Below are 17,901 nucleotides of genomic sequence, written 5' to 3' on the forward strand. Positions count from 1 at the left end.
AGGGGTGGTGGGGATCACCCCCTGCTCAGCGGCACCCAGTGAGTCAGGGATTTATTTTTTTTTAACAAGTACTGGGAGCTGGGTCAGCCATTGCCGGGCTAGGAAAGAGGCAGGGGATGGGCCTGGCTGATTTAGAGATTCGGCTGCTGCCGAATCTCTGAATCAGAGTTGGCCGAATCGAATTGGGACAGTGTTTCGAATCACCGAATCAAATCACTGTCCCCCGAATCAGCTGAATCTGAATCTGAAGCGAATACTAGCCACTTCACACAGGCCTAGTGGCCGGCCCATCTTAGCTGTGCCAGTTTCAGCAGGGTGTGAATACTGGGGAGAGTTGACCTTCTGAGCACCTCGGTGTCCCGAATCTTGTCCTGCCACTTGATCTTTAGTATCTTTCGCAGGCAGCACAAGTGGAAGTGGTTTAGTTTCTCGGCATGACACTGGTAAATGGTCCAGGTTTCGCAGGCATAAAGGAGGGTCGGAAGGATGATGGCTTTGTAAACCTTCAGTTTTGTCGACATTCTGAAGCCTCTGCGGTCCCAGACTGTGACGTATGGAGTCTGCCAAAGGCCATCCTAGCTTTCGCTAATCTGCATTGAGTTAGTCATCAATGTGGACAGCACGGGAGAGCGTGCTGCCTAGACAGGCAAACTTGTCGACCATTGACACTTGTTGGCCTTTAACTGAGATGTGTGGTTCCTGGGGTGTTGTTCCAGGTGCAGGTTGAAACATCACTTCAGTCATCTTCGTGTTAATAGTGACTCCGAGGTTGTCACAGGCTGACAAGAGTGGGTCCATGGATCATTGCATGTCAGCCTGTGAGTCTGCGCGTAATGCACAGTCATCAGCGAAGAGGAAGTCGCGAAGCGTGGCTGTCTGGACTTTGGAGCTCACTCAGAGCCTGCACAGGTTGAAGATGTCTCTGTCAAAACGGTACCTGATCCCCATACGTCACAGTAGTTACCTATTAGCAGGTGGTGGTCCAACGTTATATAATAAATATTGCACAACTTTAAATGAGCGTTCCCTAATAGATCAGATCAGCAACGTAATAACAAAACATTAACCAGGATGACGTTAAGTGAAGAGTACCTGTACTGTTCTTTGATGTAGCCTAATCCACGTATCACAAGTGAAAACTTCCCAGTTAAGAGATAAAGACAATTAACAAACCTTTTATATTACATGTGAACATTAAGTAAATTTGTGCTTTAACCCTAAACTCAGGTAATAGTTTGATCGTATTGTCAGATTTTAATAGCCTGAAAATTGATGCACTCGGAAACCTTTGTCATCACGCTAGTAGAAAATGTGGATTTGGGGCTCAAAAGTTATAACTGGGGGGCCCCACAAGAATAGTAAACAGGCAACATTAAATTGGGACATTTAGATGAATTACACAACTTTCCATAGAGTAATACAGACAATGGGCCCCAAGTGTATGTTGAATATATAGTCTTACTGACTTCAATTAAGCCATACTGGAGACTTGTTTCGCTAGCTGTTATCTGAGTCATATGACGTTTTTAGGGTTTTAGTTTGCAGGATTTCATCCCAGGCAGGTTTCAACGGCTCCTTACTGTTTCAGATTCAGTTTCAGATTTGATGACATCTCCAACCCAAAGCGAAACCCAATCAAAACTGCATGCTTTGCTTGATTTCACATTGCAACTGTAACCTTCACCTGTGCGATTCTAAAGCAGCCCTTTGTTTGTTCAAAAGACGTTTGCAAATCCTTCGATATGCCAAGGTGGAGATTGGATTTGTGTATAAAATGAGCTTTAGCATTGTTTCAAATTTGTTGAAAGACAACTTTCTTACAGTTCTAACCATTTGCAAAGTAAGATAAATACGAAAGGTTGAATGCTTCAACTCCCTCTGCCGGTAGCAGAATGAAATCCAGAATTACGTTTTAAAATGGATACTCTTCTGAAATGAGAGAAGCCCTTGCTGAGAGCAGTAAACATTTCCACCACTAGGTGTCTCAGAGCTTGCATTACTGGGGAAAGAAAATTTTGACTCAAGTCTAAACAAAATGCAAACAGCTAACATTGTCCTCTTCGTTTCATTGGGTTATTTCCCGCCAGTAGATAGCGGAGAACAATCAGTATATATAACAAGTAATGATCTGCAGTTGAGGAAGCCATTCTTTTTCAACAATCCTTGATAAAAATACAAAGAATGAAAAGCAATGGTGAGTGTCTCTTATGGACCCCCCACGACAGAAGGCTAGTTACACTGAAAAGTTCCTTGGATCTACTCTCAAGGTGGTATTTGCGGCAGGAAACCCTGCTCATGAAGGATGTAAAGAATCAAGATATCCATTGGGTAACAAAGACAGTCAGGTGGGCATCATCAAGGAGGTCCCTGAGTTGTTTAAGGGACATCTATGTATTCCAGAAAGTGGATATTCTAAGTAGAGAAGAATTCATTGGAGATGTATAGGATGTTGATAAAGAGGAATGAACCTGGAAGAGAAGAATGATAGGGAAGGTGGGACTAATGACCATCTGCACCAGAGCATCACAAAGAACGGATTGACAGAATGCTGTCACACGAGGGCACAAGATTTTGAGAATGTTAATTTTAGGAAGATGCAAGGCAAAGAAGCATTCAATACCACCCATGTGAAAAACAAACTCTAAGACATCCTGATTAAGGCACAACAGACTACAGCTCCTTTAAAATAAAAATACAAAAAGGATGAATCAGCTGGTGGGGCTTTGAAAGGAGATGTTGAGGTTAACATCAGAATGAATGGGAATCAGAAAAGGAGAAGATAATGAAACAAGAAATCTCAGGATCTATTTGGGTTCCTGGGAGCAGAGATAAGAGCAGCAGAAACCCCTAAATGAGCTAACATTAGTATACTGGGGAAAATGGGCTTTGTAAATAGAAAGGAAATGTGCAAATAGAAAGAAAGGAAATCAATTAATAAATAAAAGAGGAAGGGGCTTAAGTTAATAATTTGGAAAAAGTGGAGGCACCAAACTGCCTTGGTAAATGTTATCAGGAAGTAGGGATTTCTTAGGATGATATCTCTTATTGGACCGACCATGTAGTTGGGATAGAGTTAGACAAGCTTGCAAATGTAAAGTTTAATTAGTCCAAGAAAAGATAACACCCTAAGAAATCCTTGCCTCTTGCATAATTTCTGGACCATCATGTCTACAACATTTTATACTACCACTAAGCCAAGCATGGGTACGTATTTCCCCCCTTGCAGAACTACCCAGAAGAAAGCTGCAGAGGAGAACATAAAACACCACGCACTTTGGGGGTTTCAGGGAATTAGCACACAAGTGCAAAGAGGGGTACGGGGAGTTGCTAAAGGCCAGATATGCCAGCCTCATAGATCTTGGGCAGTGGTTCTCAACCTCCATAGGCTTGAGACGCACCTCATTAGACATAAGGCACCTCCTGGAAAATGCCAGCTCTTAGCTTTCAATTGTTTTTTGACTACAGAAAAATAAAGCAATTCTTCTCTTGCAAAGAACACAGAGAAACCACAACAGGACAGAATGTTTTTCAGACTATGGATTCCTATTTGAAATCTGAGTTTATCCTGTGAGTCATGTGCAGGTGTTTGCACACATAATAGGTGCCTGTACACAAGCCCGGAGGCTGCTCTGACGCGCTGTAATTACACTGTGTTGCAGCAGACTCGATTAATCGAGTCCGCCAGAGTGTAGTAATTACCGCACTCCAGCCAGCCTCCGCATCTCACATATCAGCATTTGATAAGTTTTAGATAAAGCACCTCCACTGTCACTATGAAGTGTGGGGAAGCTAATACACGAGATTCTGTGCGCGCTTTAAATAGAGCTGCTCTCAGAGCTGCTCTAATTAAAGCACCCACCCACACACACTCCCAGTGCATGTGTAAAAATGCCCAATAGTACGACTATTGTACAGCACCTTTTTAGCACCCTTAAAAGGATCTCAAGGTACCCAAGGGTATCATGGCACCCAAGTTAAGAATCACTCATTGAAGGTGCACAGAAGTTCGTGGAGCATGAATATGTTGGTTTCTTTTTGTGCTGCCTGGCTGGCCTCTTTCTTTTCCCATAGAGGTACGAAACTGGAAAGCGCTTTCCTTTTTCCGGTCATCTTTATTGATGCAGGAAAAGGATTCCACTTATTTTTCCAAATAAACCAAAAAAAAGGACTGAACAGTAACAGTCTCTGGTAATTTTTATATTGCACAGAAGCAGTGATTTGCATATGTATGCCCACCTTTAAAGTGATCTTCGTGTCTAACTCTAAGCTTAACACACAAGCACAGACAAGGAGGAACAAAGAGCTAGCCCAAATGAGAAGGTGGCTAAGTAATTGTATGCGAAGCCTTGTCATGAAGTCCTAGCAGCAAATTTATAAAAGTGTTGAGGGGGAAAAAAAGCATTTACACCCATCGCAACATTACTGTATAAGTGGAATAGTCTACATTCGTCCCTGATGTCATTTCACTGAACGTATTGGAATGACACCACGTGTTAATTTGACCCGCTGTTTTTTCTATGCATTTGGCAATGTTTAGGATGCTGCAATGGGCACCATTTAGGGTACTGACAATACCAGTGCTTTGCATAGTATTAGAAAGAATAAATACAAGAGGAAGATTACTAATAGCATTTTCAAATACACTAGCTTGCATGAAAATGCTACAGCTTGTGAACGCTCCTGTTTCAGGAACATGCTGACTACCAGCAACAGGAAAAAAATCCCTTTTTTCCCCTTCTGCCCAGCCTACTTCCCCATTCTCTTGGCACTGGTCTCCCCCCTTCAAAGACCTATGCACATTCTTAAAGTTAAGCAAATGCCTTTGTCTTTAGAGCATCAGGGAAAAGAGCACGTGGGCCAATAACTTGAAGGAATTCCATTCCAGCCTCAAGAACTCCTCAGAGGCAATTTGCACCAGACCTACAGCTGATTTTCTGCTCTCTCCGTTAGACATTTACATATCTAGAATAGCTTAACCAAAGTCCATGGAGTAATTTTGCAGTTACACAGATCTGGGAGAGAGCAGGATATGACTAAACATCTACCAATGTGACAAGTACATTGTGAACATGTGTGCTGAGCATGAAATCAAAAAGGCACTCCCACAGCTGTTAGGAATTTAAATATAAATGACCTCAATTAACAATTGCCTGATTCTGTAAATGTTCACACTAGGCAGTTTACTGCAAAACCACACACACACGCACACATGGAAAAATGTGAGAGATCATTCAGAACTTAGCATGCGTCCCACTGTAGAGAAACTGGTGCCTGAAATTAGAAACTCCTCCAGGCAGTTTGAATCTGAAACTGTTTTGTAATAATGGATGTCTCTCATACACTGAGTTAGTTATTGGGATGTTTCTTGTATGAACACACTAGGTAAATTTAATAGGGATTGTTGGGAAAAACCAGCAGGAAGGAGAACAGATGACTCAAGATCAGTGGTTTTCAACCTTTTTTCTTTTGCAGAACCCTAAAACAAATTTGAATGGAGGTGCTGCTTTGGACATTTCAAATGGAGGTGCACACGCTTTTGATTTGTAAGTGTGGGTATTCACATGTTTTTGATTGATCATAGTCATCTTTCACAGACCCCTTAGACACAGTATGTGGGCCCCCAGGGGTCCACAGACCACAGGTTGAAAACCACTGCTCAAGATAAAAAACTATTTTGTGAATACTTGAGGTTTGTTAAGAGGCAATGTGGGAATTATTACCTTTGAAGATTTTTCCTCCAATCCAGCTACCCTACAAAATTGGTTTGAATTAGAACAGGAAGAGGCCCACAACTAGAGATCAAAAGAACTGTAACAGGTTTTTAAAGGAGCACTTAGGACACAGGGAGGAGGCAGAGGGAGAGAAAGTTGTTTAAGGACAACCAAGCTGAAACACAAATATTACATTCATGTGAGAAGACATGCATGTGGATTAAAATGCTTTTTATCTAAATGCTTTGTTCCTACTATTGAAATAAATATACTCTGCTATGAAGAAGGCTAGTTTGTCTTTATATACTACTGTTTTTAGTTTATGGGAGGAAAGATCTGCGGGTGCATGAATTCAGCTACTCTCTCTCTCTCTCTCTCTCTACACAGGTCCCCTACTTAAGATACATGGGGGGGTGTACTAGGCAAGGCACATTATGGCCCCTGGCAAATACAGAATGGCTAAATTATTAACTCTATGGCAAGAGGGGATAGGATCAGTGTACCCATGAGAGTTAATATCCTGTGTCAGGGCTTTAGCAATATGAGTGAAGGATAGTCTCATGGATATAGTCACAGCTCCTATGAAAGTCATCAGGAATCCCTCAGAGTCAAGGTTGATTGTTTTCCATGATTGTCTTATCTGTAGGTCTGAATGTGGCTGACAAGGCCTATCCAGGATCAACAGACTCTGTTGCAGCTCAGGCACATGTTTCTGCATGGGGCAGGTGGTTCTGGGTTTTTGATTTGGTCTGCGACACACTGTTTCTGCTGCTCCCGTTTTTCCATCTCCTGTTGTCATCATTTTAAAGTACTGAGATTCTTGCAGAAGACTCCCTCCATTCAGGCTATCCTGGGCCATGGTCTCCCACGAGTTGATACCAATGTTGCATTTTTTTAAGTTGGCCTTGAGGATGTCTTTGAAGTGGTTTCTCTGCCTTCCTTTTGAGCGTACACCTTGACTGAGCTGGGGGAATACAACTTGCTTGGAGAGTTTGGAGTCAGACATCCAGGTGATGTAGCCGGCCCAGCAAAGTTGATGTCCGATGATCATCACCTCGATGCTCGTGGTGTTTGCTTGTGAAAGGACACTAACGTAGGTGCATCTGTTCACCCACTGGATTTGAAGGATCTTCCAGAGGCAGCACTGATGGTACTTCTCCAGTGACTTGAGGTGTCTCCTGTACCTTGTCCACATCTCAGCTCTGTACAGTAAGGTGGGGATCACGACTGCTTGATAAACAATGAACATGGTTTTAGATCTGATGTCATGATCTTCAAACACCCATTTCCGCACGTGTTTGAAGACTGAACTCGCACATCTGAGGTGAAGTTGGATTTCTCCATCGATATAAGCCTTCTGCAAGAGATGGCTTCCAAGGTACAGTAAATACTCAGCGTTCTTCAGAGTCTCACCATGTATCTGAATTACTGGAGCTGGGGCCTCCTCATTAAGAGCTTGTTGATAGAGGACTTAGTCTTCTGAATGTTAAAGCATCAGTCCCATTTTCTTGTATGCCTCAGTAGAGATGTCTGAAGGTCTGTTTCCAAGTAAGCACACACTACAGCATCATCAGCATACTGGTACTCTACAAGTCCTCAGTGGCCAAGCAAGTGGAAGATGTTAGAATCGCAACAGCTGCAAAGGTGGACAAAGGCTGCAGCAGAACGAGATCTCCAATGTCTTGGGCCTCCTTGCCATTGGATCAAGGTCCCATTCTGTCAAGAAGCATATAGAGGCTGATGTGCAGCATTTTCTCCACAATAAAAGAAATCATGGACAAGTGTCTTCCATGGAAACAGTTCATGACTAAGAGCCTCCAGACCAGCTAGTGACAACGGGAGCAGAATTGTAAGGTCTGGAGGCTCTTAGTCATGAACTGGCACAAAGGCGGCAATTACAACAAGGTCATCTAGCGCCTGGAGCCAGGAGTATGATTCAGCAGCTGTCACTGCAACTGAGCAGCCCTCTTCAGGTTCTGCTCTGGTCACCCCATATAGGGAGGGATCTAGAAAAGGTACCTAAACATAGTCTGGCTACCTTTTTCCTGACTGAATAACTGCATCCAGTGGGATTACCTTACTGCAGTCGAAATTATCAAAGACAAACAATCAGCTTCAGGACTTGGAACATCAGGACCATCATGGACAAGCCTGACAGTGAAGGCCCAGAGCACCGCACCACAATTATGGCTCAAGACACTCAGGTGACACAATGCTGGTGTCGTTGCACTGAGCGAGACCCAGCGAGCAGGATATGAGCAGCTCAACGAACAAGGAGACGGCTGGCTATACCTTCTTCTGGAAGGATAAACAGGAAAAAGAATGCCAGCTTCACGGAGTTCGTTTTTCCATCAAGGATGAACTCAAAAGCCAACTCAACAAGTTCCCTATCAAAATTAATGAGTGCCTCAAGATTTTTCATCTTAAACTGGCAGGGGGACAATAAGCCACTGTCATTGGTGCATATGTCCCAACTCTTGATGCTGCTGGGGAAACCAAGGAGCAATTCTACACCAACCTGTGAAAGTCAAAGGAGCTGTGACTGCACAGATCTTTAGAAAATCAGACCATGAGAGGCAGGAATGGATGAACAGAGAGAGCTGACCTTTGAAAAATTGATCTCAGCAGATTATAATGGAGGGATGGTCAGGACTGAGGTGCACTATGGCAGAGCTTGGGGTGTAAGGCAAGCCTGGGAAAGTTAAGAGTGCTGTAGTTCAAGGCTGTAGGGGGGGAAGTTCACCCAGTGTTTATCCATATTATACCACTGTGGGGCACAGCTGTATTGCTACCAAGCATGTAGCCGGTGAGCAACTGTTCATCAGGGCACCCTTGGGGAAAACTAGGAGTAATGGTCAGAAACTCCTGGAAGACTGTTTCAGGCTTAACATTAGGAAAAACTAGATCCCAACTAGGGTGTCCAGACTGTAGAATAAGCTCCCTCCAGAGGTGGTACAATTGCCTACCCTGGAAATCTTCAAGAGGAGACTGGACAGTCATCTCGTTGGGGTCACCTGACCCCAGTTGTCTTTCCTGCTTGGTGCAGGGGGCTGGACGCGATGATCTTTGAGGTCTCTTCCAGCCTCACAATCTATGAAGTTATGTCCACAGGTGGCGGATAGTGGAATGACCTTCAGGGAAGATTAGCTGTGAAATAAGCAGGGGGAGGGCTGATGAATAAGCAGTCACAGACCAAGCAGCAGTACCACCAGGATGTGGTGGGGACAGCAGATGGCAATGCTTTCCCTCCTGAAAAGCCACATAGATCCTTTGACAGCGCTATGACATGGTGAGTACAGGTTGCCACTATAATAAGCCTGCACAGCTCCCAGCCATGGGCCTGCGAGTCCTCAATGGCAGTGCAGGTGGAAGATGTTAGAATCTCAACAGCTGTGCAGGCGGATGAAAGCTGCAGCACGAAATCCCCAGTTGTCTTGGTCTCCTTGCCATTGAATTGAGGTCCCATTGCATCAAGAGTCAGGTGGAAGCTGACATGCAGCAGCTCCTCCACAATAAAGAAGTCACACACAGGCATCTTCTATGAAACAATCATGGAAGACAATCCTCAACTGGGATGGATTGCCGAAGAAGATTATTCCAGGGCTCAAGCCCTGTTTCTCCAATACCAATTCATAACTTTCAAGAACTAAGATAATGAGTGTGGAGGTGGGGAGAATCCCACATGGCAACATCTGGTACATAAGGATAAGAGATGGGAGCAGGAAGGGTGGCTAAATTTTACTCTGGAGGTTGCTCAGATTTCCCTGCAAAGCTCTCAGCAACTTCCCTGAGTTACTTGATAATCAGAGTTCTTCCCCTCCTCCACTCCTCTCTCCTTGCCTTAGGACTGATTAAATCTGCTCTCCAGTGGCTTTTCCTGTATGCCATAACAAACATGCCTGCGGGGCACTGTTAACTCAGATGAGTAAGAAAGCTATGCAGAATCAGTTAGGGGACTGCAGTGACAACAAAGCAAAGACAAAGATCAGGGGGCCTCATTCCCTTTGCATTGACTCTGGCTTTACGCTGCTGGAATTTAATGGAGTCAGTTCCGATTCCTGCCGAGGTCAATTAGATCACAACCAGTCCCAGACACTAAGGAAAAGAGTAAAGAAAATACTAGATTTGCAGGGAAGATGGCTGCAGGTGCCTTGCAGTGACTGGATTATACGTTCTGTTGAGGACTGGACCCTGTGACTTGGGGAAGAGGCTTCTTCACTTTTAATTTCTCTGGACCAAATACTGCTTCCCCCAAAGTCATTGGAAGCTTGGCTGCTGATTCCAGTGGAAGGAGATCCAAGCTCACAGTGAAAATTCAAACCATCACAAAGGTGACTTACACAGGAGAAAGAGCTGGCTATTGATGTGTTATAGGTGCAAGAATATAGCTTCAAAATGGGGACATCATACAAGCAAAGAACTGGTCACAGAAGACTTTATTCTACCATGCCATTTCCCTCCCCCACTTTTCCACCTCCTTCTCCTCCCTGCCCAGTGCCCTCTGCTCCAGCCCCAGTGCCATAGCCACTCTTGATCACTGACTTGACCAGGACTGCTTATAGGACCAAGGGTGGGCAGAGGCAGGGGCTAGCCCATGAGGCTGGATGAAATGGGGAAACCACTGAGCCTCAAAGGGGATCAGTGGAACTTCTGACCCAGACAAAATTATTCCCTGCATTTCTAATCTAAGGTGCAAGGGTAGAACTATTTATCTATGGTAATTTAGCGGTCCATTATAAGAGTTTATGAGCATTTCATGGATGTATGTGGTAGCTGTGTTGGACTGAGACAAAAAGAAATGCAAAAATCTAGAACTCTTGGTTCCAAAATTATACCTTTTATTAGATCAACTGAGAAATTGCAAAAAAATGTCTTTTTTTTTTTAATGAGCACTTCACTATCTTTCACACAACTAGTCTCACCCCATTGTGGGAGGAAAGTATTGTTACCCCAGTATCATAGATGGGCAATACAAAGAAAATCTTTGACCTGTCCAAGGTTGAGCAGATAATCTATAGCACAGCAGCAAACTGAGTCCGGGTCTTTCTAAACTAGCATCATAACCACTGGTCCTTCCTTCATCCTGGTTGTGGGTATTCCCCCAATCTCTCCAGAAAAAACTGCATTGCACTGGTGGCCGAAGTGATGCTTGCCTGTATTCTGTAGGCCTGTCAAAGTCCCACCGCTTGCAATTAAATCAATTGGAGTTAAGCGTGCTCACCAGCTTGCAAGAAACACTCATCCTGCTGCACGCCTGGAGATTACTTTGTAAAATTTCTGTGTCCTATTGAGAGGAATCATGTGTAAGACATACACCGTATTGTTATTCTCCAGGATTTAGGAATATAAACAATATTGTTCTTGTGTAGTTAGCACTGTTCCCATTTCTTTTATCAGAACTTCAAATCTCATCACTGATAATAAAAAGAAGTTACAAAAGTGTAAGATAGCTGTCAAAGATAATCCCGTTCTTCATTCTTATTGAGCAAGACAGGAGCTGCAGATACATCAGCTCTGCAGGATGTTCCAGCAGCTCTGAACTGCTGTTTAAGCCAATGTCAGCCCATCCAAAGAGGTTGATTTGGACTGATGGGATCTGACAGTTCATCTTCCCTTTCACTCTCAATACAAAGCTCTTTGCCACACTGCCCTGATTTCAGGAAACTCCACATATAGAAGATACATTTCCTTTTCACAGTTTCAAACATGAATATTATTATCATATAAACATTTCCATAAAAAAAAATGAAACACGGGGAAACAAGACTAGAAGATTATAAAGAAGAAAACAAATATTTGTCACTAATAAAAAAAAAGGCAGAAGTCTGCAATAAATATTTTTGTTTTTTATTTGGGGGGAAAAGAGCGCATGCAGTGATCTCACATAGCTCATGAAGGACACTGCTGAAGGACTGTTAAGAGAAGAGACATGAGAATGAGTTAAGTATTGGAAAATATATCAGGGGTGAAGACTTCAGGACTTCAATCTATCAAGCTTATTAAAAGAAGGCTAAGCAGGGACTTGATCACAGTGTTTAAATACTTACACGGGGAACAAAGCCTTGGTGATGGATCTATTTTTCTCATTTTCCGCACTGTAGATGTACTTATCCCAACTAAAAATTTGTTTGGCCAGCATCATTTATTTTATCTATTTATTCATTAGATTGATATGACACCCTGCCTCAAAAAGGCTCCAGGTGCCTTACAATAAAAGACGCAATAACTTACAAAAGCAGATAAAACATTCAATAAGATATATGAGGTCTACAACAAACACTCCCTCCGAAGTATCCCACTCAGCCTTGCTTGCTAAATACCTGCCCAAGTAAAAATGTTTTGCAGTGTTTCCTGAAGATGTCCAGGCTCAGGCTCTGGCAGGCAACAAAGGGAGATCCTGAGCAGAGAGGCTACTACTGAAAACCTCCCACACCTTTTCACCAGGCAGACTTGGCACACAGATGAAACATGCAGGAGATTGCTCTCAACTGACCTTTGGGATCAAGGTGAAACATGTGGAAGGAGATGGTCCCTTCGGTACGTAGGGCCCAGACCATTTAGTACTAGTATTTAGATCTATATTCTGCCCCATCCAGAAAGGCTCAGGGCAGCCCACAACAAAAGGCAAGCAACCCCCAAAACAAGAAACAACAAACTGCTTAAAAGACACCCCAAAGCTTTAAAACTCCACCCCATCTAGGATCTATTTTACCTATTGATTTGATTTGGTTTGAATTGATAAAGGCTACATTTGCTAAGGAAGTGTGCAGCTGCAACTTCACTGGGAGGGTTTGCTGGTATAATACGGTACTAACAATGAAGACAAGGCTTGAATGTAGCAGTAAGGTTCTGAATACAAAATAGAAGTTTAGTTACTATATGCAGGTTGTGTTCTCTTGTCATTCTCAGTTAATGATCCTCGGATATCAGGGAGGCATGCTGTGGATCAGCATTTGCTTATATGCTGTCACAGATCTTAGTTAAACAACACATCTGGTTCTCTCCTTCAAATGATTCTGCCACCCCTGCCATAGATTCAGAGTAGACAAGACCTGAATTTTTATGTGAAAAATAAACTGCAAAGAAGAGATAAGTCATGAATGGTTTATTGACCGTTTGCAGAAACACGGGTCAGAGAAGCTGAGAACCATTGGTGCAGACAATCCGCACGTGTTTTAAACATGGAAAACGTGCCTATCTTTGGACATCCAGGTTGGTCAGTTTAGAAATCTTATTCACTAAACCAATATATACTTTTAGTAATGTTATTGACAATGTGATAGCCATCATTCAGGATGCTCATCACTTGTTTCTGGGTTTTGTTTCATTTTTGCCTGTAACTTATGTTGTGCAAAGGAAAATGAATGAAGTCACTTACAGTCCGTTTCACTTTTGGAGACTGAACACTGCCATGGTTGGGTTGCAAAAGCTGAATTTTTACATATTTAAAAAAAATCCCCAGCTACTTCCTTTTGCATCAAAGATCAGAGAAAGGACATCTATCGGTTTCAGATTTCATAAGAGTGAGTTTTACTGAATTTAAATTCTGATCCAAAATTCAGTCATTAGTGGTCATTCATAAAGCAATTCATCTAATAATTTACACCTGATCATTTCCAAACCAAGTGACATTATGAAGACTTGATGAAACCATGATTATTTTCCTTTCCTAGTTATTCACGTGCTTTCATCCTCCAATTTTTGGAGTGCTTTGGATAGCACATGCATATCAAATCTATCGGAGTTAGAAGCGGATCTCCCCCATCCTGGTCCTGTTTGCATGCAGAAAGACACTGCTACTGAAAGACCTAACGGACTGAAATACAGAAGGGCATCTGTGCGGGGTGGGGGTTGAGCTTGAATATTCTCTTTTGAGTTCAGCTTCCTCCTTTCATCCCACCCACCATCAGACACTTCCTGGCATCTCTTTGGAAGGCAGAGCAAGGCAGCTGCTTTTTTTCTTTTGCAACGGCTGCTCCTTCACTAATCGACTGAAGGTGGGGGAAGGGTATGTTACATCAGCAACAAATCCGGCCCTGCAAGTCTGGGATTTTCGCGCATGAGTGGGGAATTTGGAGGTGAACTGCAAGAGGGGGAAAAAAAGTCCCCGATATCACTTCCATGTTAGAGTGGAGGTGACCAAGTCTGCTCCGTGCATTTCTTGTATAAACTTCTGTCTTTTCTTGTTCTTTCTGTACCTCTCATTCCCCTTTGTCTTCAGAGCCTCGGGAGACCTTGCTTAGTGTAGGCCAGTGACATCACTAGTGCCATGGAAATGCAAATCACTGCACAGTAATCTGAACTCCTGCTGCTCCCACAGTCTGCCTGCTTCCTCCACCCCTCTCAACTGTGCCCTGTGCTGGGAGTATTAGGAGACAAAGCAATGGTAGCTGTGTAGAAGAGAAAAAACAAACCCAGACTGCTCCCATGTTGAATTCCCCGCTGACCCTTCCAGGCTGCTGAAGAACAAAGGCTGCATTTACACTGGACTCTTTTCTGAAATACTCCCTACCTCTGCTAATAGTGGTAGCCCCACCCATGAGAATACTCAAATGGGCAAAGCTCTAGAAAGCTGCCAATATTTTAAAGCACAAAGTCAAATAAAGTAACAGCTCAAAGCTGGCCTATATGACCTGGTAAAAAATGCTGCAGAAACCTTGTCTACTCTAGAACGGCCCCTGCTGCTACTCTGGTAGAGCTGCAAGGGACCTCGGGCTAAAGGACAAGTAGGCTTGCACCGGGTGCGTGCATTTGTATAAATAGTGAAATACGTGTCAGCACTGAAAAAATGGTGGCGATGCGCTTTTGACCTAAAACACATTGAAAGTGTTTTCGTTTAAAAGCGCACTGCCCCCATTTTCTGTGCGCCGACGTGCATTTCGGCACTTATATAACTACACACCATGCAGCGCGCGTGCATGTCAGCTCGCGTGCAGAGCAGGCTCCAAACCACCGGATCTCAGATGCGTCGTGCAACGAAAAGATATGTGTCTAAATGCCTGCAGAGTCTAAAATATAGCTGCTGGATTCCAAATGCTCCTGCCTAGGGAGAGAGCCCTGGTTCTTAGCCCCCTTCCTGCTACTACCATGAAGGCCCTAAACACCATCCTCTCTTTCTGCAGACTCCCAAAGGCCAGAAGCCCCAACATTGTGGAGCTTGCTAGGGGGATGCTCCACACCAGCATACTGCAGGCCTCTGATTCCATCTCAAAACTGTTCCTGCCTTGGCATCTCCCTTTAAGCAATCACCCTCCTATCCTCTACCCTAGAAACTTGCATCAGTGTAGTAACAGCAGTTGGGGTATGATTTTTATTGGCATTCTACCCTGGAGAAAGTACGAATACAGAAACATTTATATCAATGGTTCTCAACCTTTTTAGATGCAAGGCACCCCTGGAGAGACTCGAGGCACCCCTTGGAAAATGCTAGCTCTTAGAGCACTTTTACACATGCTCCAGGGGTTGGGGGCAGCACTTTAATTGAGAGCGACTCCAAGAGCTGCTCTAACTAAAGCACCGCAGAGCCTCATGTATCAGCATCCCCACACTTCAAAATGACAGCGGGGGCGTTTGAACTAAAGCTTATTTGACAAGCTTTAACTAAAGCACCCCCACCACTACTTTGAAGTGCAGGGTCACTGGTAGGTGAGATGCAGGAGGCTGCTGGAGTGCAGTAATCCAGATTAATCAAGTCTGCTCTGATACACTGTAATTAGTGTGTCACAGCAGCCTTCGTGCTCGTGTACAGGCATCCTTATTCGTTTTCACTCTTTTTTATACTACAGAAAAATAATAGAACAGTTTTTCTGTTCCAAAGAACTCAGAAAGACCATGCCTATGGATTTCTATTTGAAATTTCTGGGTTAATCTTGTGAACCATGTTTGCAAACCTAACAGTGCTAACTAACATCACATGGTGTCACATCACAGCACCCTTGAAAGGATCTCAAGGCACACCAGGGTGTCATCACCCTGACTGAAAATTACTGATTTATACTGTCTTAAAAGTGCTTTACCAGGGTAACTTTTTTTGCTCAGGGAATGACATAAAGTATGCTAGCAAAAGCACACTTCTACCAGCATACACTTCATGTATGCTAGCAGTGTTTCCTGGACAGCTATGGTGGCAAATCGTTTCTAATGAACAACTGATAAGTTGTTAAGGGGTGGGATTCTGTACTGAAAGACCTGAGCCAGTGGAAGTCCCTAGTGTAGACACATTTACAGGGTGGATCCCAATGAGTGCGCACATGCGGTTTTCAGCACTTCAAAGCAGTTTGAGGCACCACAAACTGAACATGGTGCATGTGCACCCATTTGCCATGCTGCTAATTTGCAGTGCGATGGGGGGTTTTGACACCAGGAGATCCCAGTGTAAAAAGAAAAAGCCACTTAAAAAAGCGTTGCCACCAGACAGGGAGCCTGGCTGGCCAAAGCCACACTCTGGCTGCTGGCCAAGCTCCAAGCGGCTGGCTCAGCACCAATGCTGTCCCAGGACTCCCAGCACCCCAGGCAAAGCAGTCTTCCCTACCTCACCTGGGTCACTTTGCCACACATGTGCACTGCAGGGGTGTGCCTGGGGACAAATAGCAACAGCACAAATATGTGCCACTGCTATTTGTCCCATTGGAAGTACACACCCCCACTGGCCAAACTGCGCTTTTACTGATACATCTTTTCTGCCTGGGGGGATGCTCACATGGCATAGCTTTGCCAGTACAGTATGCTAGCATTACTGCACCAGTCAGGTGCTCCAGGTGTAGGCTTACCATTGCTCTCTCCTCTTTAGCCTTAGCTCTTTCCTATTCCTCCAACCCTCTGCTGCAAGTTCATTTGCCTCTGTAGTTACAGATTTTCCCTCTTCCATGGCTTCTATGCTGGAGGAGAGTGGCGGACAAGGAGTCCAAATTAACAACCCAGAGTGCTGTCTGAAAGGAGAGACAGCAAACCCATGCAAACCCCCACCTTTGGTCCCCCAAAACTTCCTATCCTAAGTGGAGTGATAGATGGCTATTGGAACAACTGGGCATTGTAGCACCAATAGATCACGTAAACTGGTTGCTGGTTGGTACTGGAAGAAGTAAAGTTAAGAGACAGGGGAAACACCATGACCACTAAAGTGGTTTTCCTACTTGCAGGGGAAAACCACTTTCTTGGTAGGGGTAGTAACTTGACCGAGGTAAGGCATAGTCTCCCAATTTCTCTTCCAGTAGGAAGATCTTGGCTATATGTCCACCTTATGGAAAAGGGAGACTCCTCCCTAGCTTGCTTCCATACAGTTGAGGGCAAGCAAAACTCAGGGGCATCCAAACCCCATGTCTCCAGGGTTGGGCCTGCATGTAGGATGCCCACTAAAGGATTTGGAAGCATCTGAAGCCCCAGGTGGGGGTGGAGGATGTTTGCCCATGGTAGGGCTACATATGGATGACGCACAGATTTGAATGACTCACAGATTTGGAATTGTTTTGGCTTGGAACACAAACATTTTTCCTTAAAAAAAAGAAAAGAAAGGAAAGTTAAGAGACATGTAGCCTTGCGAATGCAGAGAAGGCCTTGCAGGGATGGCAGACTGGAGAAGGAAAGAGATTGCTGGGCTCAGTTCTCCTACAAGGAAGTTCAGAAAACACAAAAACCCGGTCAGGATGGTGTATTATGTGCTCCCTGTCTGTGTGGATTGTCAAAGTAATGGCAAATCCTTTCCATCACTTCTCTTCCGAAATGTAAAATATGAGAGCAGGGTGAACTGAATCTCACAAAAAGGAAGGGAAGCCATGTACAAGTAGTGTGGTCTACGAAGATCACTTTGATTAATATGATTTTTCAGTGATGGTTGAAATGGCATGACTATGCAGATACAAAAGAGTCCCTTTGAAAAAGAAAGCCGTTCCCAAACTAAGAATAAGAATAGTTGCAGAGCCATCAAGTAGTTGAAACCAGGAAGCATTTTTGTGAGGTAAGAATATATGTTCAATGTGGCAAGCCAAGCTACAGCAAAGCCTTAGGGATGATTTCTGTTCCAAAATGATGCTTTCATACTGCACTACCCAGCCACCCCCAAAGGCACCAGTCAATCAAATGCTCAGTGATAAGAGTGCTTGCACAGGAATTTCAGTGATTCCAATGGGCAGAAATCAGGGCTTGAACTTCTGAGTCAGGTGTTTCCACTGCAGAGAAAACCAAAGCCACTACA

At 43.9% G+C, this 17,901-nt stretch overlaps 1 protein-coding gene across 1 annotated transcript in view; it reads right to left on the reverse strand.

Moving 5' to 3' along the window:
• SFPQ (splicing factor proline and glutamine rich) overlaps nt 1–9,246 on the reverse strand; it is a 26,551-nt gene extending 17,305 nt beyond the window's left edge. The window contains exons 1-2 of the mRNA XM_025208063.1: nt 9,052–9,246; nt 8,004–8,009 (exon numbers count right to left, since the gene is read on the reverse strand). Coding sequence (XP_025063848.1) covers nt 8,004–8,009; nt 9,052–9,246 — 201 coding nt within the window. The remainder of the gene's footprint in view (nt 1–8,003; nt 8,010–9,051) is intronic.
• Between the last annotated feature and the right edge of the window lie 8,655 nt (nt 9,247–17,901).

Source organism: Alligator sinensis, unplaced genomic scaffold, assembly GCF_000455745.1.
Source record: "Alligator sinensis unplaced genomic scaffold, ASM45574v1 scaffold547_1, whole genome shotgun sequence".
Lineage (NCBI taxonomy): Eukaryota > Metazoa > Chordata > Crocodylia > Alligatoridae > Alligator > Alligator sinensis.